General features: G+C 39.2%; 1 protein-coding gene across 6 annotated transcripts in view; it reads left to right on the top strand.

Annotated features, from left to right (window-relative positions):
- Nucleotides 1-23,583, top strand: part of dclk1a (doublecortin-like kinase 1a) — a 349,384-nt gene that overhangs the window by 255,157 nt on the left and 70,644 nt on the right. For all 6 annotated transcript variants that reach the window (XM_043692071.2, XM_043692070.2, XM_043692073.2 and 3 more), the window contains exons 7-11: nucleotides 10,210-10,297; nucleotides 12,818-12,926; nucleotides 14,451-14,508; nucleotides 17,984-18,103; nucleotides 18,494-18,640. In XM_043692071.2, the coding sequence (XP_043548006.1) occupies nucleotides 10,210-10,297; nucleotides 12,818-12,926; nucleotides 14,451-14,508; nucleotides 17,984-18,103; nucleotides 18,494-18,640 (522 nt within the window). The remainder of the gene's footprint in view (nucleotides 1-10,209; nucleotides 10,298-12,817; nucleotides 12,927-14,450; nucleotides 14,509-17,983; nucleotides 18,104-18,493; nucleotides 18,641-23,583) is intronic.

Genomic DNA, 23,583 nt, shown 5'->3' with positions numbered 1-23,583 from the left:
ATTTAGTTAATGGTTCGGGAAATGTGTTCTTGAATATATCTCTTAGTTTTTTTGTTTACAAATATTATATGCAGTTTCAAAAAAAAAGTTTTAAATATAGAACAAGGGCAAATGCAATTAAAACAAATTTGGACCATCTTAGAACTATAAGGTTACAGTCATACTTCCTAAAGAGGTTAACAGCTGACACAACAGGTGGATTTAGTTAGCTAAAGAGTTTGAGACATAATGTCTCTGGATATATAGTAATAAGAGAGACACAATGTCTGCTGTGCTTGTGAATAGTAGAATCCAGAGATATGTTTTTGTTTTAGAACTTGGAGCTAAATGAGATGAAAACATTCACAGAACCATGACAGGTGGTAAATCCATTTATTTCAAAAAAGTAAAGAAGAAATTGTAAATAGAGAGCATCCAAACCAAAGATCATATTGAGCACATCCTCCCAAAGCAAGAGACATTAGCGTAGAGATTGGTGAAACTTAAGTGTCTCTTGTTTCAATTAATCTGTGTATTTTTTGGAAACATTGATTACAGTTTGGATTTTGTGAGAATTACAGTTCACTGAGAGAAAATAGCCAAAGTAAACAGAAGTTAGTAAGACCTGTATGGTATCAAAGCAAATACTAAGTTTACTGAGTGTGTGGGAGGTAGCTGAGGCTTAATTTCAATTTGAGTTTTGAGAGAGAACTGCTTTTGGAAAGAAACTTGCTATCCTTACCCAGTCCGGCTTAATATGTAATCAGTTTGACAATGACCTGCCATCTGTAGTGGCCTAGCAAGCCTGTTAGTTGCATTAATCAGATACTGCAGAAGTTAAAGTTGTCCACTACCACCATGTTCTTAGCCAGGGTTGGGCAATCTTGCCAACAATGCCCGTTCCAAGAATTGAAGCTGATGTTTTTAACCATTCATGGGATGTGGGTATTACTGGCTGAGCTAGCATTTGTTGTCCACCCTCGTTGCCCTTGAGAAGGTGATAGTGAATTACCTTCTTGAATCACTGCTGTGTGTGTGATGCAAATACACTCACCATGATATTGGGGAGGATGTTCCAGGATGTTGATCCAGCAATAGTGAAGGGATGACAATAGAGATCCAAGTTAGAATGGTCGTGGCTTGGAAAGGAACTTTCAGATGGTGGTATTGCCATACGTTGTCTGACCTTATCCTTCTAGGTGGCAGTGGTCACAGGTTTGGAAAATCGAAGGAGCTTGAGTGGGTTGCTTCAATCAATCTGCAGATTGATACACACTGTTGTCATCTGCATTGGTGATGACCGGAATGAGTGTGGATGTGATGCCAATAAAACAGGCTGCTTTGCCTGGATGATGAGAAGCTTGTTGCATGTTGTTGGAACTGCAACTTTCAGACAAAAGCAGAATATTCCATCGCACTCTTGACTTTCACTTTGTAAATGGTGGACGGACTTTGGGAAGACAGAAGATAATTTACCATAATAAATACGGTTCCTAGTTTATGCATTTTATCCTACAGATCGTTATGCGACCAGTACTCATGCACAGGGACTAATCTTATTGTCACCAATTCTCAACTTTTGATTCTAATGCTGTGATCTTACCAGCTAGTTGAGAGGTTGGGTAGGACGTGGGTTTGGACAAAACATCAGGAGGACTCACTCAGCTGGATCATTTACCTAGTGATAGGATGGGAAAAAATTTGAGCGTTCTGCAACTGAGACAGGTGACTGAGTAACAACCACCTTTCATGGAGCTTCCGAGGCTGCAAAGCTGCTGGCCTTCTGATTGAGAGATTGATTCATAATAATTACAATTTATTACTTTGTTGTAGTTGCACTTACACTTGAAATAACAAGACATAACCATTGCACAAATGCACCAACTTTGTGGCGTGGGACAGACAAAAAACAGACATGAGCAAGGAGGTAATGTTGAATTTGTATAAGGTGCCAGATAAACCTCACTTGGATTATTGTGGATGCAACATTACAGGAAGGACTGACACAGTGTAAAGAGTGCAGAAGTAATTTACAAGATTCAATGCAAGATTCAGAAACTATGAGCATAGAATGACAAAGTTGACACTGTTCTCCTAAGGGAAGAAGGCCTAGAGGAGATCTGGTGGAGGATTTAAAAATTATGAGGGAGCTGAATACAGAAGGAAAAACTATTCCCACTTATAAAAACAACAAGAATAAGAGAACGAAGACTCAAAGTGGTTTTAAAAGTAAGGAACAGCAATATGAGAAAACATACTTCCAGACAGTGAGTGATTAGGATATGGAATGCACTGCTTGATGTGTGGTGGAAAAAGATTAAATATGAGCTTTTATGAGGACAGTAGATGATTATTTTGGATGTAACTAATGTTGAAGGGTATGGACAAAAAGCAGGAGATTGGATTAGGCAGTGATTTGAAGATCAAGGCACAATGGGCCAAATGGCCTCCTTTTGTACCGTAACACTTCTGTGATTCTGTGAAAAAATGTTTTCATTAGGTAATGGTAGAATGGTGCAGCTCTGACACCTTTTTTAATATTGGCATTTAAAAACACATCTGCTCTTTGCGCTCATTTACTGGACCATATATTAAACAAATATAGCAAATCTCATTCACCTCTTAGGTATATTGAGAGGGAAATTTGTTCCAAAGTTATTCTATGCTAATAGATAAGAACCATGTTTATATTTTCACACTGCATTGAAAATATTCAATGGTTTTGATTCCATTTTTCTTATGCTCAGTGAGTTGAGAAGTCTTCTGGTTCCAAATTACCCATTCAAGTATAAAATACTAAAGAAATCCATAAACATAATAGTGTGTTTTTCAATTAATAATCATTAGTAGATGGATATGCATTTTTTTTGTGTTGTAATTGGCTGCTCAGTGGCTGGTGATCCCCAGTAGACATGTAAATTCTCCACATAAAATTTGATTTGAAAACAATACTGCGAGTATGATGTCTGGCACAGTCTCCTTCTGGTCCAATTATGGAATAAGGAGCAGAATTTGATTAAAGCAATTGCATTTGATCAGTTTCGAATTCCCTGTTCTAACACAGAATCTACTGTGGACTCCACTTTAACCACATTATGCAACATTCTGACAATATAACGTTTACCTCTGAGCCTACATTACTAATACAATAAACTGACAGAAATGCATACAAAATTTGCACTTTGTGTTTTATCTTCTTCCTTCAACCTATTCTTCTTTTAAATATTCCTTAAGATACACAACTATGTAAGTAATCAGGAGTTGCAGCTCTCCAGTTCTCTTTTTCTTACATTTGAACAAACCTGGCTTTCTAGATACCTTGACGAATACCCTGTGTCCATGAAAATTTGTGTGAGGAATTGTAGACATTTAATTTTCCTCCTAGAATGTGGGCTCTCAGTTACTGCCCATTCTCTGTTGCCCTGAGAAAATTATGTTGGGGTTTCTATTTCAACCACAGGATTCTGCGCAGTGATGGAGTTTCCCATAATGTTGGTGAGGGAATGTCAGGATATTATAATGCAACAAGAAGTATTAACTCCCATGACATTGCCACTCTTATCCTTTCCTGTGGTGGCCACCTCAGGAGAAAGAGCTATTGTTTGAATTGCTACAGCATATTCAGTAGATCATCTCATTAATGTTGTATTACAAAAATCAACTTTCCTGTTTTGTAAAGTACACATAAATATCTGTTTTTAAATTTTATTTATAATAATGTTATTAATAGAAAGGTGAACATTTATTTAATATCTTTAATTGCCTTTGAGATGCTGTGAAAGTGCTTCCACTGTGATGTTAGGGAGGGAGTTCTGGGATTTTGATCCAATGACATTGAAAAAGTGGAGACATAATTCTAAGACAGAGATGGGTAAGTGGATTGGAGGGGAAATTGTGAGTGGTGGTAGACCCATGCACTTACTTTCCTTATTCCTTAAAGTGGTATATTAGCCGTGGTTGGTTAGCTATATTGGCTGGGTGGTTGGTTTGTGATGTAGAGTGACACCAACAGCGCAAGTTCAATTCCTGCACTGACTAAGGTTACCTTGAAGGTGCTGCCTTCTCATTGAAGTGCAGTGATCCTTTGGTTAACCTCACCACCAGTCATCTCACTCTAAAGAGAAACCCTATTGTCCTTTTGGATCATGGTCACTTGCGGTACCATAGATTACATATTATGGAGATGCTGTGGTGCAGGTAGTCAATGGTATGTAGCCAAGGTGGAGGGAGTGAACATTCAATTTGATGGATAGACTGTCAGTCAGAAGGAAAGACTTGCACCTATATAGCCCACTTCATGACAGCAGGATGTCTGAAAGTGCTTTACAGCCAAGAAGGTACTTAAATCAAGCAGGCTGCTTTGTCCTGGATGGTTTTGTGTTGCTTGAGCATTGTTGGAAAGCCACTCATCCAGGCAAATGGACAGTATTACATTATATAGAAGCAGAGGAAATAGCAGGAGTAGATCATATGGCCTTTTGAGCCTGCTCTGTCATTCAATCTGATTGTAGCTAAAAATCCTACTCAACAGCCTGTTCTCGCTTTCTCCCAACACCCTTTGATCATTTAACCACATCTAACTCCTTCCTGAAAATATTTGATACTCAGCCCCTTTTTGTGGCAGAGAATTCAAAAGGCTCGCCACTCTTTGAGTGAAGAAATTTGCACTCATCTCAGTCACGAACAGCCTACCATGTATTGTTAGACTGTGACCCCTGCATCTTGACTCCCCAATCATTGAGAACATCCATCCTGCTTAGCTTGTCTTGTCTTGTCAGAATTTTATAGGTTCTTTTGAAATCTCCCCTCATTCTATAAACTTCACTGAATATAGTCTTAACCAATCCCGTGTCTCTTCATAATTCAGTCCTGCCATTCTGGGAATCAGTCTGGTAAATTATATTCCTGACTTGTGCTATATAAATAGGGGAAAGATTCTGGGAAGTCAGAAGGTGTTTCAGTTGATGCAGAATGTCAAGGCTCTCATCTGCCCTAATATTTATGTGGCTGTTCCAGTTAAGTTTTCAATCTTTTTGCGCCAGTCTACAGAGACACATGAAATATTTATAATCCTTCTGTCGTCATTATGATCAATGGCAATCAGAAATTTCTGAACTGCTTTGATTGTTGCTGCCACTTACAATACTGCAGACAGGCACTAATGGATTACAGAATAGTGCCTAAGAGATTTGAAGCAATAAATATTAAATCATTCAGTGGTTGCTGTATCAAAGATAACTAACAAATTGCTATATTGATCACAAATTTAAGCAGGTATAGACTCATACTAGCATTTCTCAATACATCGTGAAGATTGGCTTCATTTCATAATAAACTTAAAAATTTAACATATTTTTAAATAATCCTAAAAATAGAGGTTTTTGGTTTATAAACGTGCAAATTGGGGTTTGGGTGCATAGAGGATATCTCCTGAAATACATGCAATCCCACCAATGTTATTTTACCAGTTTCAATGCATGCTTTGTGCATAGGTTCAGCAATATTAATAAATCGAGAATGAAGACTGAATCAAAGCTCTTTTTTTATTAAAGAATTATCCCAAAAGACTGTGGGGAACATAGCTAAAAATTGTCATTCAGTATCATGAAGTAGTCTGTACACATAATTTGGATTGTAGCCCATTGTATTGCCTGTTCATGGATAATTGAATGAGTTTTTCACAATGTCATAAAAAGTTGTTGTGGTTCTGTTCGCCGAGCTGGAAATTTTTGTTGCAAACGTCACAAAAAGTTGTCAATAATATCAATTCAAATAAAAGCAAAATTCTGCAGATGCTGGAAATCTGAGATAAAACAGGAAGTGTTGAAGAAACTCAAAGTCTAGCATCTGTGGAAAGAGAAACAAGAATTAACATTTTGAGTCCAATAGCTTTTCTTTAGAACTGAAGCAGAGTCCAATCATTGGACTTAAAAGATCCACTCTATTTCTCTCTGCAGATGCTGTCAGACCTTCTGAATTTTTACAGTACCTACTGGTGTTCTTTGAACTTCTAAGCAATTGAATATAATGGACCATGAGTTTTATGGGAACAATAAATAATCTACTGTTTTATCTGACACCTTCAACGCGTAACAGATATTGGCTGTATCATTTTGACTCACAACTACGCACACCATGATTAATTAGTACCCCAGCAAAGATCAAGAGTAAAATTATGGCATTCATCACCTAATTGCCACTGCAGTAAATTCCCGGCTCTTATGCACAAATGCTGTTCCTACCAAGGAGATTCATTTGAATAATAGATGTGATTGAGTGACGACTCTTCTGTGACAACATATGACTATGCCAAATATATTTCACCTAAACAGCAATCAATTATGCTCCACCATTTAAGTGATATCTCAGAAATGAATGTACACTTTCATATATATGCACCTATGTAAAATGGAATGATTACTTATTAAAAGTACACATTTTGGATGGAAAACTGGATTCTGTAGGGGGTGAGATTACTCCTCAGAAACTGACTGCAAGTTCAGGATGTTGGGCATTAATGCAGAAATCCTGTGATATGTCACTCAGGGCTTTAGCACACTCCACACTATGAATATCCCCTGGAGCCAACAGTCATAAAAATCTTGAAGGCTTTCATCTCTTCCTTTTTTACATCACCATTTGGAACCTTTTAAAAGGTTGTTATATATGGATGTGAGGATTGACATAAGCAGTATGGTGATGTTATGGAGTTGTGAACAGCATAGGCCTCGTTTCTTTGAGATCCTAACATGTGGTCCTCCTCAACGTCTCTGTAATAATTTACACATATCAAATAAAGCCTGAAACATTTGGCAATAAATGACAAACAAGCTACAAATTCCATTTTTGGAAACTGGTGATGGCAATGGTTCCTCAAGGGAGTACAGTTAGAGTCAAGCTCATGATGATACGGGATTCCCTTGTCAGTGGATCAGACAGGCATTTCTGAAGTATTAAACATGACTGCAGGATACTATGTTGCTTCCCTGGTACCAGGGTCGGGGTAACATGTAGCAGCTACAGAACATTCTGGGAGAGGGGATCAGCCAGAAGTTGTGGTCCAAATTGGTACCAACAATATGGGTAGGAAGAGGGATGAGGTCTTGAAGGCAGGTTTCAGGGAGTTAGGAAGGAAGCTAAAAATTGGGACCTCAAGATCAATAATTGCAAGTTACTGTACAGCGTCATGTACTAGTGAGCATAAGAAAAGGAGGATTGACTGATGATTAAATTTCTAGAGAGCTAGTATGGGAAGAGGGAATCAAGTTTCTGAGGAATTGGCCCCAGTTCTGGGCAGGTGAGAAGTGGACATGTTATACTTTAATGGAAGTGAAATTATCCCAAAAAGACAAAGTTAATAACATTGTACCTAAATGCAGTGTTGTATCTGTACTGGAACTGCTTGGCTCAGGCCATGACCAGTTCTGGAGCAGAAGTCTTCAGTACTATTGCTGGAATGTTGTCAGAGCTGTAGCCTCTCCAGTATCCAGGGCCTCCAACTGTTGCTTGATGTCACATAGAGTGAATCGAATTGGTTAAAGGCTGGCATTTGTGACCTCTGGAAGAGGCCAAGATGGATCATCCACTTGGTATGTCTGGCTTAAGGTTGTTGCGAATGCTTCAGCCTTATATTTTGCACTGATGTGCTGGGCTCTCCCATTAATGGGGAAAGGGATATAGACCACCAAATAGTAGTAGTGGTACTGCAGGGAACGGTATAAATCAAAGGATACGTGAAGCTTGTAACATAGGCAAACAGTTATCATGGGTGACTTCAAACTGTGCATAGAATCAATAAGCTAATTGAGCATTAGAGATATGGAGGAGAAGTTTCTTTGTTAGGGTGGTTTTCTAGAGTAGTACGTTGAGAGCCAACTGGAAAACATGCTGTTTACATTGAGTTTTATATAATGAAAAGCTAATTAACAACCTTGTTGTTCAGGATGAATGTCTTCAATAAGATAGACTTTATGTCTGAAAGTGAAGTAATTCAATCTGAAGCAAGGGCATTAATTTCAATTAAGGAAAATTATTAAGGCATGAGATACAAATCAGCTGGGGTGGATAGGGAAGATGTATTAAAAAGCATGACTATCCATAGGCAATAGATATTTTTCAAAGAATTATTACATGCATTTTGGTGCAACAAACAGAGGCAAGACTTATTCAGTTAATGATAGGGCCTTGGGTAGTGTTGTAGAACAGAAGGACCTAGGGGTTCAGGTACATAATTCTTTGAAGGGTGCCTCACATATATAAGGCTGGATGAGCTGGGACTTTGTTCGCTGGAGCGTAGGCGGTTGAGAGGCGAGCTTATAGAGAATTATAAAATCACGAGGAGGTATAGATAGGGTTAATAGTTGGTGTTTTTGCCCTAGTGATGGGGGATTTCAAGACTCAGGGGCATATTTTTAGGGTGAGCGGAAAGAGATTTAGAAAGGACATGGGGGCAAATTGTTTACGCAGAGAGTGATTTGCATGTGGAATGAACGTCCTGAGCAAGTGTTGGAATGAATAGGCAAGATTTGGTGGATATAGGCCAGGAGCAGGCACGTAGGATTTTAGTTTGGGTTCTTGTTCGGTGTGGACAGGTTAGACCGAAGGGTCTGCTTCCCTGATTCATGACTCATTTACTATGACTATGACTTTAAGTGACTATACGTTCCTTCAAGGCACAAAAACTCAGAAAGGTTATTCAACAGTGATTAAATAAAAGAAAGTTCAGGTTGTAGAGCTTTTAATTAAAAATGCATATAAAGTTCACAGAAATAGCAGTAAATCTGAGAATTGGGAAGTTTTTAGAATACAGCGAAGGAAACACAAGAAACTGATGAGGAAAGGAATTATGAACGCAATAAAGCAAAGAAAAATCCTAAAAATGGACTGTAAAAGCTTCTATAACTACATATAAAGGAAATGTTCAGCTAAAATAAATGTGAATCCATTAAAGGCAGAGTCAGGAAAATTTATGATCAGGGATAGAGAAATGGCAATGAAGCTAAATAATTACTTTGCATCTGTTTTCATTGAGGAAGCTACCGGAATCCTTCCAGAAATGGAGATCCAAGTAGTTAAGGAGAATGAGGAGGAATGCAGGAAATTAGTGTTTGTAAGAAGATTTTACTGGAGAAATTAATGGTACTTAGCATTGCTGACAACTACATCCTAGAGCATTGAAGGAGGTGGTTACAGATATAGCCCATAGTCCAGAATTCCATCGATTTTTGAATGATTCCTACGGGTTAAAATATAGCAAATATTATCCCGCTATTTAAGAAGGAAGCAAGAGAGAAAACAGGCAACTACATGCACGTTAGCACGACATCAGTGATTGGAGAAATGTTAAAATTTATTATAAAAGATGTGATAATTAGACACTTGGATAATAAGGATCTTACTGGGCATAGTTGGCATGGATTTGCGAATGGGAAATAAGGTTGAGTGAACTTAATGATAAACGAGAGCCAGTGGACATTGTAAACTTCAATTTTCAGATGCCTTTTGATAAAATTTCACACATGAGGTTGGTTAAAAAGTTAAAACACATGGCATCGGTGGTAATACATTGGCATAGATTAATGGTTAGCTCACAGACAGGAAAAAAAGAGTCGGAATAAATTGGTCATTCTTGTGTTGGCAAGCTGTGACCAGAGGGGTATCACAAAGATCAGTGCTTCCCTGTGCTTCACTGGTTCCCGCAGTTGTGTACAATATAGATTAATAATATATAGAGGCTATGAGGTGGGAACCAAATATAACATTTCCAGATTTGTAGATGATACAAAGGTAATTTCAAAGACTGGAGTGTTCAAGAAAATAACTCACCATTACCTTCTCAAGGGCAATTAGGCCTAGCCAGCAGTGTCAACATCCCATGATATTTGTTCTAAAGTTCTGTTGTTGATTCTTATAGCATAAAGTAATATATTTTGTTCATATTATAACCTAATTCAAAGTATGAGATTCTGAGTATAATTACTCTCAGTAATAAAGCATCTTTTGCTTTCAAAATGGTGATTAATTATTTTCCAATGATAACTTTTGGAAATTGTACAGAAACGATTTCATTTTACTGAAGTTGACCTCTTCTTTAGGACAGGAATATAGTTTCATAAATAAGCTGATTGATGTATATTGTCAGATGAATGCATTACAGATTGTAATGGAAGGTGCACTTTCAGATGACTTTGTTGCATTCACCCACTGCAAACACAATTTTTTTTCTGCTAGAGTTCTCAGCATGGTGGATCCTCAACATCTCTGGCATCAACCAAAGTTTGCAGCTCCATGGATGAGAATGAAGGCCCTGGTTGTGAAGGTAAAGATCAAACCAGTAAAGCAACATTGTTTGAACAAGTGCTGTTTTGAAATTACTACCACTACAGAGCTTCTTATTTCTCAATTATGCAAATTGATGGTGTTGTTACCTTTGAACCTTGCGTTTCAGTTAGAGGGGAAAATGTGCATCAGAAGAATGGGAGATGGGAGGGTTGGTATGATGTGGGGAAACCTAGAATTAGGTTGAGGTGGATGAGAATATCAGATTCTTGAGCCAATTAAGATCTGGGAGAGATCAGAAGAGTCATGAGGGAGATCGGAAGCTTTGGCAAATTGGCGGGGTCAGATGGGGTTGTTCAATCATAGGTAAAGCACAAATACTGAATTAAAACAGGTGAGTGGGGAGGGCCACACCTTCTGATCAAGCAGTGTTTGCTTCCCTCCACCCATCAGGTTTCCTGAAGCTTGGAAAACTCGGCCTACAAATTGATGGTTATTTACAAGGCACTGTCTGATCATAATATTTAAATTGTCTATCTACTCCCTTGTGGGTGGGATCGTTAAAAATTGCAGAGGTTATAGCCTATTCAGCTCATTGTGTCTATTCTGTCATTCTTTTTAATCATTCATGGGATGGTCTGGCCAGCATCTATTGCCCATCCCTAATTGCCCAGGGGACAGTTAAGAGTCAACCACATTGCTATGGATCTGGAGTCACATGTAGGCTAGACCAAGTAAGGATGGCAGTTTCCTTCCCTAAAGGACATTGGTGAATCAGGTGGGTTTTCCATCAATCAACAATGGATTCATGGTCATCATTAGATTCTTAATTCCAGACTTCTTTTGAATTCAAATTCTGCCATTTGCCATGGTAAAGATTTGAACCTGGGTCCCCAGAACATTACTTTGATCTCTGGATTAACAGTCCAGCATTACTATCACTCAGCCATCACCTCCCCAGTAAGATCATGGCTGATCTGATGTAGTCTAAATTCCACTTTCCCACATTCACACCCCCTGGTATAAGCCTTGACCATGTTGTTGATCAAAAATCTAACTCAGTCTTGAATATATTCAATGGTCCTTTCTCCATTGCTTTATGAAAAATAATTCCAATGATTGATAATCTTCTGAGTGAAAAAATTCCTATCATCTCTGCTATAAAGGGATACCCCTTATTTTTAAGCTGAGTTTCCTTGTTCTAGATTCCTCATGAAGAAAACAGCATCTATCCTTGAAGACTCTCAGAATTTTATTTTTGAATTCTTCTAATTCATTTAAACTTCAAAGAATAAAGGCCCAGCACACTCAACCTTTCCTCCCAAGACAATGCCTTCATCTCATTAATCAGCATGATGAATATTCTCTGAATGCAAGTATACCTCCTTAAATAAGCAGATCAAGATTGCACACAGTAACCTAGGTTGGTCTCACCAATGCACCAATGTAGTAAGGCTTAACTACTTTTATACTCCATTCTCCTTGTAATAATGGCCAACATTCCATTTATCTTCCTAATTCCTTGCTGTACCTGCATGCAACATTTTGTGATTTATATTCAAGAACACCTTTCCATCTCAGCATTCTGCAATATTTCTCCATTTAAATAATATACCATTTTCAATACTTGCTGTCAAAGTGAATGACCTCACATTTTCCTCCATCTACCAAATGTTTGCAGATATACATTATCTGTGTCCCTAGGCAGACTCATTGTTTGCTCTCCACTACTTGCTGTCCTTACCTATCTTTGTAATATCCGTAAATCTGGCTGCAATATGCTAGGTCCCTTTATCCAAATCATTAACATACATCATTAGTAGTTGAGGCCCGAGGACCCATCCTGTGGTAATATAATCATTATAGCTTGGCAACCTAAAAATGAACTTTTTTCCTCCAACTCCTTTGTCTCCAATGTCAGCATTTTGCTTTTATTCCTATATTGACTTGACCTGATTGCATTCATGTTTTTTAAAATCTCCTACTGCCAATTCCTAATACTGGATTTCAGCATCTTCCCAATTACAAATGTTAGGCTAACTGGTCTATAGTGCTCATGACCCAGATGGTCTTTTTATTATCCTTTCTTGTGATGATTCCTATGTTCAGTTTTTGCTACTCGTGGTGTTTTTCCATTTATATCTTGAAGATTTATAAATGCTACATTTTATACTGTATAATGTTGTAAAGGCATTGCAATTCAAATGAACCAGGTAGAGTGATTTATTTGCACAATGATTTTTTTATAATCAATGTGCATCTCTTTAGCAGAGACACTGGCATTATTTGAAAGTAAATACTTACTATTCACCTAAAACTGAACATTTTAAATTTTAAATGATTTTAGCTTGGAAATTGTTGTTGATCTTAGTGGAGTAGAACATATGACATTTCTCTGGTCATTATGCTATCAAATGCATTAACCCTATTAACATAAACCTACAATAAAAGAGAAGGTACTGAGTATTTCCTACATGTACAACCAACATTAATTTACCTTTACATAAAAGCTTAGCTTTTGTGACATGGTCATCACATTAACTAATACACATTCTTGCAGAAGTTGTCGAGGAGACATTCCAAGTGCCAGCATCCATAGCTGAACGTTACAAAGTTGGAAGAACTCTCGGTGATGGAAATTTTGCAATTGTGAAAGAATGTATAGAAAGGTTTGTATATAAAAATGTTCAAGTAGTTGTTAGCTGTTTGAGCAGATATATTAAGAGTGTATTTTCCAGGACTCTGTAGTTGCGTTATAAAGTAGTGGAAGAATTCAGTAACATTAGATGTCCATTCTTTGTAGGTATGCCTAAATATACTTAGCATTATACAGTGAGGCATTTTTAGCTTCTTGTGTGAGATCCTTTTTCATTGAGTAGATGGATGCCCCATTATAGGGGATCCTGAAGGTAGTTGATGCAGAGGCCCATCCTTTGGCCACATGACCTGGATGGTCTGTCTGAGTGCATAAGTGAAGGACTCAGCTTACAAACCTATCAGGTGAGTAAACACTTTTTGTGTTGTATCCCACACTTTTCCCTACAGGTGAATTGTGTCACAAAGCTAGTCCCTTTCGTTTCTAAAAGCTGTTCCTTGACTCAAGGAGACTCTGTCCTTGATTTTTATTTAGAGGGGCAATAAACCGGGCTGGGCTCTGTTCAGTCTGGTTTGGTACAGAGATGAAAAGGATTTTGAGAGGCCTTTGGTTTATATGTAAATTGATGAGACTTCAGGCCAAAGTGGTCATGGTTTAGAAGTGGCCTGTATAAAGAGAGGGGCGTGGTCAGCTCTCCAGCTGAGCAGAGCAGTTTTAGTTCAGTCTTGAACTAGGAAGTTCAGTAAGGAGCTGTGTGGACTCTCTCTCTCTCTCTGCCTCTCAACTTCAACCTGTAAGCATGTGTTCCATTTATACTGGTTTTTAAAGGGGACTTTGGTTGTTGGTACTGTTGTGTATATTCAGAACAGCATAATTACTTCTAGTTGGACAAGTTGAGTTCTGTAGGGGTCCTTTACTGTGTTCTTTGTGTTTCATTGTGTAATGCTGTGAACACATTTTTGTCTGTTTTAAAATCTAGTAGTCAACCTCGCTAACTTAATCTGGGAAATTTTCACTGTACACTTACCAAAACAAATTGCAAAGTTATGGTCTGAGGCTGCCTGCTTAAGAATGTTTTGAGTGGTCTGACCTAATCCACACAATTGGAACATGTGGCTCTTCTGGCAATCGTCAGAATTTGTAATCTTGGTGCTACCTGTACATCTGGAGTTATTTGGCAATTTGCTCCCTGGTATTGGTACACAAGGCACATCCTGGAGACAGACCTGTGAATGGAATGGACTATGCAAGTAGCAAGGACAGGGAAGATATAGGCAACATCTTTCTCACAGACACAGTGCATCTGCATAGTAAAGCTTCCATTCAGTTTTAACTCAAATGTTGTAAGTTATATCATGCCTTTGGATGCATATGTACATATTTATCAAATACTTTTATTAACTACAGATTAGAATCATAAAGGTCCACACTGCCCAACAAGTCCACATCAGTCAAGTCCACGTCACCTAACTATTCTATATAACTGTTATTAATTCAACTGCTATTAAATTAAAGAAAATGTACAACAAATTAAAATAACTTCTGTAATTGATGTGTGTGCTATGCCATCATTTTTAATGGTATTTTTTTTCTTTAGGTCAACTAGTAGAGAGTATGCTTTGAAAATTATTAATAAAAGCAAGTGTAGAGGCAAAGTGAGTACTGGAAACATTATTTTATTCAAATGCTGGTAAAAACTAGAATTGTAAATCTCTGGAACATTTACAGTATTCTACATAAGGGGCACTCAGTAGGTCAGTTAGGCTCATGATTTGAATCTCAGCATTAATTAGTCTATATTCATGCATGTCCTTGGTAGATATATTATAATCTTTCTGGCAGTGAGACAGCAGACTATTCCATCTTAGATTGAAGCAAGATTTGTCAAAACATAAGTACTGCACAAATAATATGGCTTCTGCTGTCTACTCTGAGAAAATGATGATGCCTACAGCACTCTTTCTGCTGTAAGTACAAAAATGGGAAAGAAGCATTTGGACACAAGAATTTAAAGAAGTAAATACAATAAGTAATGTAAAATAATACTTTTCATGTATAGATGGTTTAAAAATCTATCAGGAAGTGAGACTGGACTTATTGTGTATCACATAGGTAAAATACAAGTTAGTAATCTTTTAAGGACAAAATAACTTAGAAATTAGAAATTGCAGACAACTGCTGTTCATGTCTACATTGATCTCTACATTGTGGAGGCTGAACGCAGGCTCTCGGTCACCTCTGCCTATCTCTCCCTGGACCATGACCCCAGCATCGAACATCAAGCCCTTGTTTTCATGACCAGCACCCTCCCATAGCTTCCCCCAACCCCTCTTCCAACTTCTTCCCAAAATCTATAACCAGGACTGCCCAAGCAGACCCATACTTTTATCCTGTTCTAGTCCCATGGAGCTTATTTCTTCCTACTTTGACTTGATATTTTTGTCTAGTCGCTTCCCACTTACATCTGCAATTTGATTGATGCTTTATGTCGATTTTGAAAATTCCAGTTTGGCAGCTCCAACCTCCTTCTCTTCACCATGAATGAGCAGTCCCACTCCATATACATCCTCCATTAAGATGGTCTGAGGGCTTTCCATGTCTTTCTTGGGAGAAACCCTGAACTATCCCCATTCACCATCACCATCCTTGCCTGGCCAAGCTCATCCTCACTTTGAACAACTTTATCTTTAATTCCTCTTACTTTCTTCCTCATGTGGCCATGGGCACCCATATGGGCCCCAGCTATGTCTGTCTCTTTGTGGGGTGCATGGAACATTGCTTGTTCCAGTCCTACACTAGTTCTTCCCCAGAACTCTTTCTCTGATGTATCGATAACTTTGACTACACAGCCTCATGCTCTGCTTCCTGTAGGGATTCCATCCCATTCTCCCTGTTTCTCTGTCTCTATCACATCATTTCTGATGATACCAGCTTCTGCAGGAGGCCTCAAAAAATTCCCCTTTTTTCTCCACTGAGGATTCCCCACTACCATGGTTGAAAGGGCCCTAATTTTCCCACAGTTCTGCCCTCAGCGTTTCCCACTCCTCTCACAACAATGATAGAATCCCCATTGTCCTCACTTTCCACCCCACCAGTATCCATATTAAAAGGATCATAAACAGTCATTTCCAGAGGGATTGCACCACATTCCTCTCCCTACACTGTCAGCATTTTGCAGGGACCATTCCCTCTGGAATACCCTTGTCCACTCATCTTCCACTCCCAACATGTCCCCACCTTCCCTTACAATCACAGAAAGTGCATCATCACTTATCCATTTACGTCCTCCTGCCTCGCTGTGCAAGGCATCAGACAGATCATCCTGGTGAAACAACAATTTACTTCCACTTTATTCAATTTAGTCCACTGCTCACAATGTAGTCTCCTGTACTTTGGAGAGACAAAATACAGACTGACTGACCACTTTGCAGAACACCCACATACTATCTGTAAAAACAACCCAGAGCTTCCATTTGCCTACCATATCAACACTCCCACCATGTTTCCATCCGAAAATGTCTGTCTCAGGCCTGCTACAATGCTCCAGCTAGAGGAACAACACCTCACCGACCAGCTAGTGACCTTACAGTTTTAAACCATTGAGTTTAGCAATTTCAGAATGTGAACACTCTTCTCTATGTTTGTTACCCTTCCCTCTGTCTTGTATTGGCACAGCTACCCATTTTCAACCATTTACATTTCTCGTTAGCATTCTACCTAGCTCTCAGCTCACCATTAATAACCTCTATGTTTGCCAATCCTTTTGCTCTCTCTCTCTCTCTCTCTCTTTCTCTTCCCCCCCACCCACCCCCATCTTCACCCCATCCCAGCCATTTTCAGTTCTGACAAAGGATCACTGGACTCAAAACTTTAGCGCTGTCTTTCTTTGTGCAGATGCTGCCAGACCCGTTGATTTTCTCCAGCACGGTGTTTTGTTTAAAAAATTAAGACATTCTAGGCTACCATATCTTCATTGTCAGCAATGCCAATTCGACATCATGCAAATCCTAATTCCCTGACCTTCCTTCATGTTCCCTCTATTTTAAATTTCAAACAAATCATTTGTATATCTTCACACTTAGAGCAACACAGTGGGCAGCACGGTGGCACAGTGGTTAGCACTGCTGTCTCACAGTGCCAGAGACCCAAGTTCAATTCCCACCTCAGGCGACTCTCTGTGTGGAGATTGCACAGTGGCACAGTGGTTAGCACTGCTGTCTCACAGCGACAGAGACCCAAGTTCAATTCCTGCCTCAGGCGACTCTCTGTGTGGAGATTGCACATTCTCCCTGTGTCTGCGTGGGTTTCCTCCCTCAATCCAAAAATGTGCAGCTTAGGTGAATTGGTTAGGCTAAATTGCCTGTAGTGTTAGGTGTAGGGGAATGGGTCGGTGTGGACTTGTTGGGCCAAAGGGCCTGTTTCCACACTGTAAGTAATTTAAATTTATTGTTGTTGACTGTAAATTTACAACCCAGTTATTTTTCTGGACATTTGCTGAACCATAGAATCCTTACAGTGTGGAAACAGGCCATTAGCCTATAAAGTCCACACCGACCCTCTGAAGAGCATATCACCCAGGACTGCTCCCCTACTCTATCCCATGGCCAATCCACCTAACCAATACAGACACTTTGGAATGTGGGAGGAAACCAGACCGCCCAGAGGAAACCCACATGGACACATAGTATGTGCAAACTCCACACTGTCACCTGAGGGAGGGATCGAACCCAGGTCCCTGGCACTTTGAGGCAGCAATGCTAACCACTGAGCCACCATGCCGCCCTCAGACACCAGCAAATTTTCCCTTAGATGTAAGTTTCAGCATACAAAATGACAACTAGTTTTGTATAACTACTGTTCAACAGTGGATAACATATATTTGCCTTTATATTGCTGTTGAAAAGTGTGGTGCTGGAAAAGCACAGGAGGTCAGGCAGCATCCGAGGAGCAGGAGAATCGACATTTCGAACATAAGCCTTTCATCAGGAATGTGGGCTGATTATTTTGCTGTGTATGATAAGAGCTAATTACAGAATATGAACAGTATTTTGATTGCTTTGGTTTTGTCATGAAAATCATGTCAATCTTAAAAATATTGGACTAAAATACTGCTTCTTCTGCCTCTGACAGGAGCATATGATTCAAAATGAAGTGTCCATCTTACGAAGAGTAAAACATCCAAATATTGTTCTTTTAATTGAAGAAATGGATACACCAAGTGAACTTTATCTAGTCATGGAACTTGTCAAGGTAGAACATTTTGTTGAGATATGAGTCACAGAATGAAATAAGTCCTGAAGAATAATTGTTGGCATGTTTTATTCTCCAATTGTATTTTGTGGAGTTACATTCTCAGATGAATAAGGCAACTTTATGTTTAAACTAGAAATCTTTATTAACTCTTCACTGCAAAGAAAAGATGTGATTTATTGACTTGTTCATTGATACAGAAAATATTCTGTTTTAATTGCATTTTAGTTCTACGTTTGTAAAGGATTCTCAAATTAATTAAGTACCTTAAATATGTCAGAATGCATTATTATTTCCAATAACATGAAAGCAGCAGAAATAGCTTCTTTATCTATTCTGTTTGATAAGGAATGTACTTGACAAATATTCATGAAGTGGTATTTTTTTCAGGGTGGAGATCTTTTTGATGCTATTACTTCCACCAACAAATATACAGAGCGTGATGCCAGTGGAATGCTGTACAATCTGGCCAGTGCTATCAAATACCTGCATAGCCTTAACATCGTGCACAGGGATATCAAACCAGAGAATCTACTGGTAAGTTATAATTATGTCTTTAATTAATTACTTATAATGACAACGCAACTATAATACAGTATACTGGAACAATATGAGAAAGAACATCATTTAAAAGGGGAATGACTGGCTTATTTATAAAAGATCTTGGGAATTATTCACCATTATTGGTAAGTCATAAATTGTTAGTTGTATTAATAATTATGTTAGAAGTAGAACCAAAGTAACTCCCTCTTCGTGACATCGGCCAGACTTATAATTTCAACCTGGTCTGGGTTATAAGTCACCCCAGTGCAGAAAAGCATGATTAAATGTTAACGTCAATTCCATTTATATAAATGATTTGGATGTGAACATAAGGGGTATAGTTAGTAAGTTTGCAGATGACACCAAAATTGGAGGTACAGTGGTTAGCAAAGAAGATTACCTCAGATTACAAGGGGATCTTGATCAGATCGGTCAATGGACTGAGGAGTGGCAGATGGAGTTCAATTTAGATAAATGCGAGGTGCTGCATTTTGGAAAAGCAAATCAGCGCCGGGCTAATATATTTAATGGCGAGGTCCTGGGGAGTGTTGCTGAACAAAGAGATCTTGGAGTGCAGGTTCATAGTTCCTTGAAAGTGGAGTCATAGGTAGATAGGATAGTGAAGAAGGTGCTTGGTATGCTTTCCTTTATTAGTCAGAGCAATGAGTATAAGAATTAGGGAGGTCATGTTGTGGCTGTACAGGACATTGGTTAGGCCACTTTTGGAATATTGCGTGCAATTCTGGTCTCCTTCTTATTGGAAGGATGTTGTGAAACTTGAAAGGGTTCAAAAAAGATTTACAAGGATGTTGCCAGGGTTGGAAGATTTGAGCTATAGGGAGAGGCTGAATAGGCTGGGGCTGTTTTCCCTGGAGCGTTGGAGGCTGAGGGGTGACCTTGTAGAGGTTTATAAAATCATGAGGGGCATGGATAGGATAAACAGACAAAGTCTTTTCCCTGGGGCGGGGGAGTCCAGAATTAGAGGGCATAGGTTCAGGGTGAGAGGGAAAAGATATAAAAGGGACCTAAGGGGCAATGTCTTCACAAAGAAGGTGGTGCATGCATGGAATGAGCAACCAGAGGAAGTGGTGGAGGCTGGTACAATTACAGTATTTAAAAGGCATCTAGATGGGTACAAAAGATAGGAAGGGTTTAGAGGGGTATGGGCCAACTGCTGTCAAATGGGACTACATTAGGTTGGGATATCTGGTTGACATGGACGAGTTGCACCAAAGGGTTTGTTTCCTTGCTGTATATCTCCTTGAATCTAAGTTATTCAAAAAGACCTATCACCACCTTCTTCAGCAACTAGGGATGAGAAACAAATATCAACAGCCACAATCTAAGAATGTATATAAAAATAAGTTTTGTCTGCCCTCTCCTGTGGATATTGCATTTGTTATGTATTATTTGACAAGATATGGGCAAGTTCTGAGAGGCAAACATATCATGGTTGTTTTTGGAACCAAATGAAGGCAGAACCAGAAAAAATACCACTGAGCTAGAACTCCCAAGTCCATTTTCACCCTCAGATATTTTCACAATGCAGGGGTAGGAAGCAAGCATCAAAACTCATCTCCTGTTAAGTGATTGCATTATGGACTCAAGAGTTGGGTATAGTTTTAATGGAGGCAGCCTAGATTTCAGCAGGTGTCACATGTTACCTGGTAAACATCACTTCCACAATACATTGAGGGTGACATGGGCATAGAATTTGCTATTGGTGGGACACTTTAATGCTCACAGTTGTGGTTTGGCAGCACCACGATTGACCCTAAGGGATGGAACTGCTAGCTGAGTTCTGCAGCCTGTAAAAAAGGTATCTGTGGCAAATGGTGAGCAAGTGTTTGGGAATGAAGTGACTGCAACAGATAGATCAAATCTAAGCACTGTATTCTGCTGCATATTGGAGTGTATAGTGGTGGACAATGAAACAACTGATCAGAGGTGGAGCTACACAAATATCCCCAATTCTCAACAATGAGGAAGCCCAGCTCATCAGTGCAAAAGCTAAATCCGAAGTATTTGCAAGCAGTTACAGCCAGAAATGCTGAGTCGCTGATCCGTATCAACAACTAGCTCTGCATGTGTTGATTGGTATTGGCATTGGTTTATCACCTGTGTGCTGATATAGGAGGGAAATGCAGCTGGAAAGAAAATGAGAGGGAATACTGCATCTCAGCCTCCTCCCCAGGACCCCAGCATAACAATGTCAGTCTGCAATCAATTTCATTAATTCAATTGGTGACAAGCTGCAGGCATTGGCTATTGCAAAATCTTTGGACCTTGACACATTCTGGCAATAATCTCAAGGCTTGTGCTCTGGAACTACCCTCTGCGCTAATCAAGCTCCTCCAGCACAGATACAACACGGTCATCTACCAATGGAAAATTGCTCAGCTATGTTCTGTCCTCAAAATGGATGAAACCAACTGGAGGTGACAAAATACAACTTGCTTCATCATATATACTTCCACTGACTATATGATAATCTAGAAACCTCATGGTCACTTTATCTCTGGATTTGTGACATGTTTGAAATTGTCATTTGCCACAAGGTTCGATCTGAAACCTTGAAAATAATCCACCTTAGTTACTGATTTCCTGAAAATGTGCAATTCCAAATGACTATACCATGTCAAATGCTTTGAAGATTGAATTTACTATTCTGTAGCACTTCATATCAAACTGGAGAAACAATCTTTATGTTCAATACCATCAATTTTCTTTCAAGTGCTTGGTGCTGTGTGCATCATTAGTTATATGTTTGCTTTGGTAGTACTTCAAAGAAATTCATTTTTGACATTTTCTAAAATATGCTTAAGGCTTTTGCCTCCCAGAAAGTGTTGTGTAGTGCTACATAAGAGTTTAATTAGTTGAAAAATATTAATGATTACGGCAAAATAAGAACATTAATGAAGTAAGTAGTTCTAAGGCCTGGAGATGGATTACCATGATTTAGTATGCTAATCATAGACATAGGTCTGGGTCTTTAGAATGGAGATTTGATAGATAATAAGTTGCATATTTAGAGAATAACACCAATTTCAACAAAAAAAAATCATTTTTTTATTAAGTATGGTAAAATATGGTTGCTACTATCGGAAGCAGCTGGCCATCTTCAGCAAAGCTTCTGACGAACATGTCAATACCAGAATTATAAATATGTAGACTGGTCTTTTCCCATAAAACTATTCTTCACAATTGAAACATTGTGACTCAGGCACTCATATGTATATGATATACTTTCATTTAATTGACTCAAACAAAAACAACAGAAAATCACAACTGATTATATAACAAAACTTGGGAAGGAAGGAGGAATTATACAATATAATGCAATGTGAAGAACATTAACCAGTATAATTAGGTTAGATTCCTTATAGTGTGGAATCAGGCCCTTTGGCCCAATAAATCCACACCAAGACCCATTTCCCTCTGACTAATGCATCTAACACTATGGGCAATTTAGCATGGCCAATTCACCTGACCTGCACATTTTTCGACTGTGGGAGGAAACCAGAGCATCCCCACACAGACACGGGGAGAACGTGCAAACTCCACACAGACAGTCGCCCGAGGCTGGAATCGAGCCTGGGACCATGGTGCTGTGAGGCAGCAGTGCTAACCACTGAGCCACCGTGCCACCCCACTATTGGAAAATGCAGCAGCCAACTTGAACATGGTGAGTCTGTCCAACCAACATTAGTGCACTGATCAGATAATGACCTGACACTCCTCCAAGTGACAATTATGATCAGATTGACACTCTGTGTCTATTTCTTTCAGTTCATGCTGAACTCCACATTACTAGCTGGCAATTCTGATGCTGTCTCCTTCAGAAATACAGAGCCTACTTGAAAACAAATAGATCTCCTCGGATTGGGGGAGGTCAGATTGTATCCCCTTTTGCAGCAGTCACTGAGCCGCGTCTTGAGATTTAAATGTTTAACAGCATGGCCAACCCCTGTGAAAGGGTATATGTGTAATTGTTAGTTTAGTTTGGCAACTGGATAGGGTGTCAGGGTGCCAGGTAATGAGGTGTAATTGGGTAGGTGAGTGGTGTGCTGGGTAAAGTGAGTTGATCAGTTTACTAGTTATCCAGGACTTAGACTGGATTTTTTTCTCACCTTTACCTTTCCTAGGTAACTTAAGTGAAGCAAAACTCTCTAAAGTCTCTGACCTTCGAATGGAATAGAAATTTATTGTCATGTGTACTTTTACGTGGAAAATACAACGAAAAGTTTTATAAGTCGCTCCACCACAGCACCTACATCAAAGACAGAAGTTATACAAAATATTAAAACAAAAGTACAATTAAGACAAAGCTCATCACAGTTTAGTTCATGGCTCCTGAGCTCAGGAATTAAGGAGCAATGAAATACCCTGAAGACACAACTGAGACATAACTGCCATTCTGGGACAAGGCCACCACACCAGGCCACTGGAATACTGGCCAGAAGCCTCTGTTGAAGAAAACCGCTATGCCAGCCGATACTGCCAATCCTGGACAAGATTTGGAGATGCCGGTGTTGGACTGGGGTGTACAAAGTTAAAAATTGCACAACACCAGGTGGTAGACAACCACCTGATGAAGGAGCAGCACTCAGAAAGCTAGTGCTTCCAAATAAACGTGTTGGACTATAACCTGGTGTTGTATGATTTTTAATCCTGGACAAGGCTGCCTGCAGGGCCACTGGCATACCAGGAAGACAACATTATTAGGTTTTTCAGAGCTCTCCAGATGGAGAGAAATTTCCCATTGGAATATTCAGTTTTGCAGGCAATTTCCAGAGTCTGTATCTGGGATGCACATGATCGCAATGCATAACTCCAGTCTGTGTTACTCCAGCAGCTGTCTGCCCACCAGAGTATCTGGATCACTGTGCTTTTAGAGATGTGTATTCATTACAATATTGGAAGAATGACCCAGCTGT

The sequence above is a fragment of the Chiloscyllium plagiosum genome, unplaced genomic scaffold (genome assembly GCF_037043375.1).
Source record: "Chiloscyllium plagiosum isolate Xiang-an unplaced genomic scaffold, Cpla_swu_hap1 HiC_scaffold_6, whole genome shotgun sequence".
Taxonomy (NCBI): Eukaryota; Metazoa; Chordata; class Chondrichthyes; order Orectolobiformes; family Hemiscylliidae; genus Chiloscyllium; species Chiloscyllium plagiosum.
The sequence above is the reverse complement of the archived record's forward strand: the minus strand, read 5'-3'. Positions and strand labels throughout refer to the sequence as shown.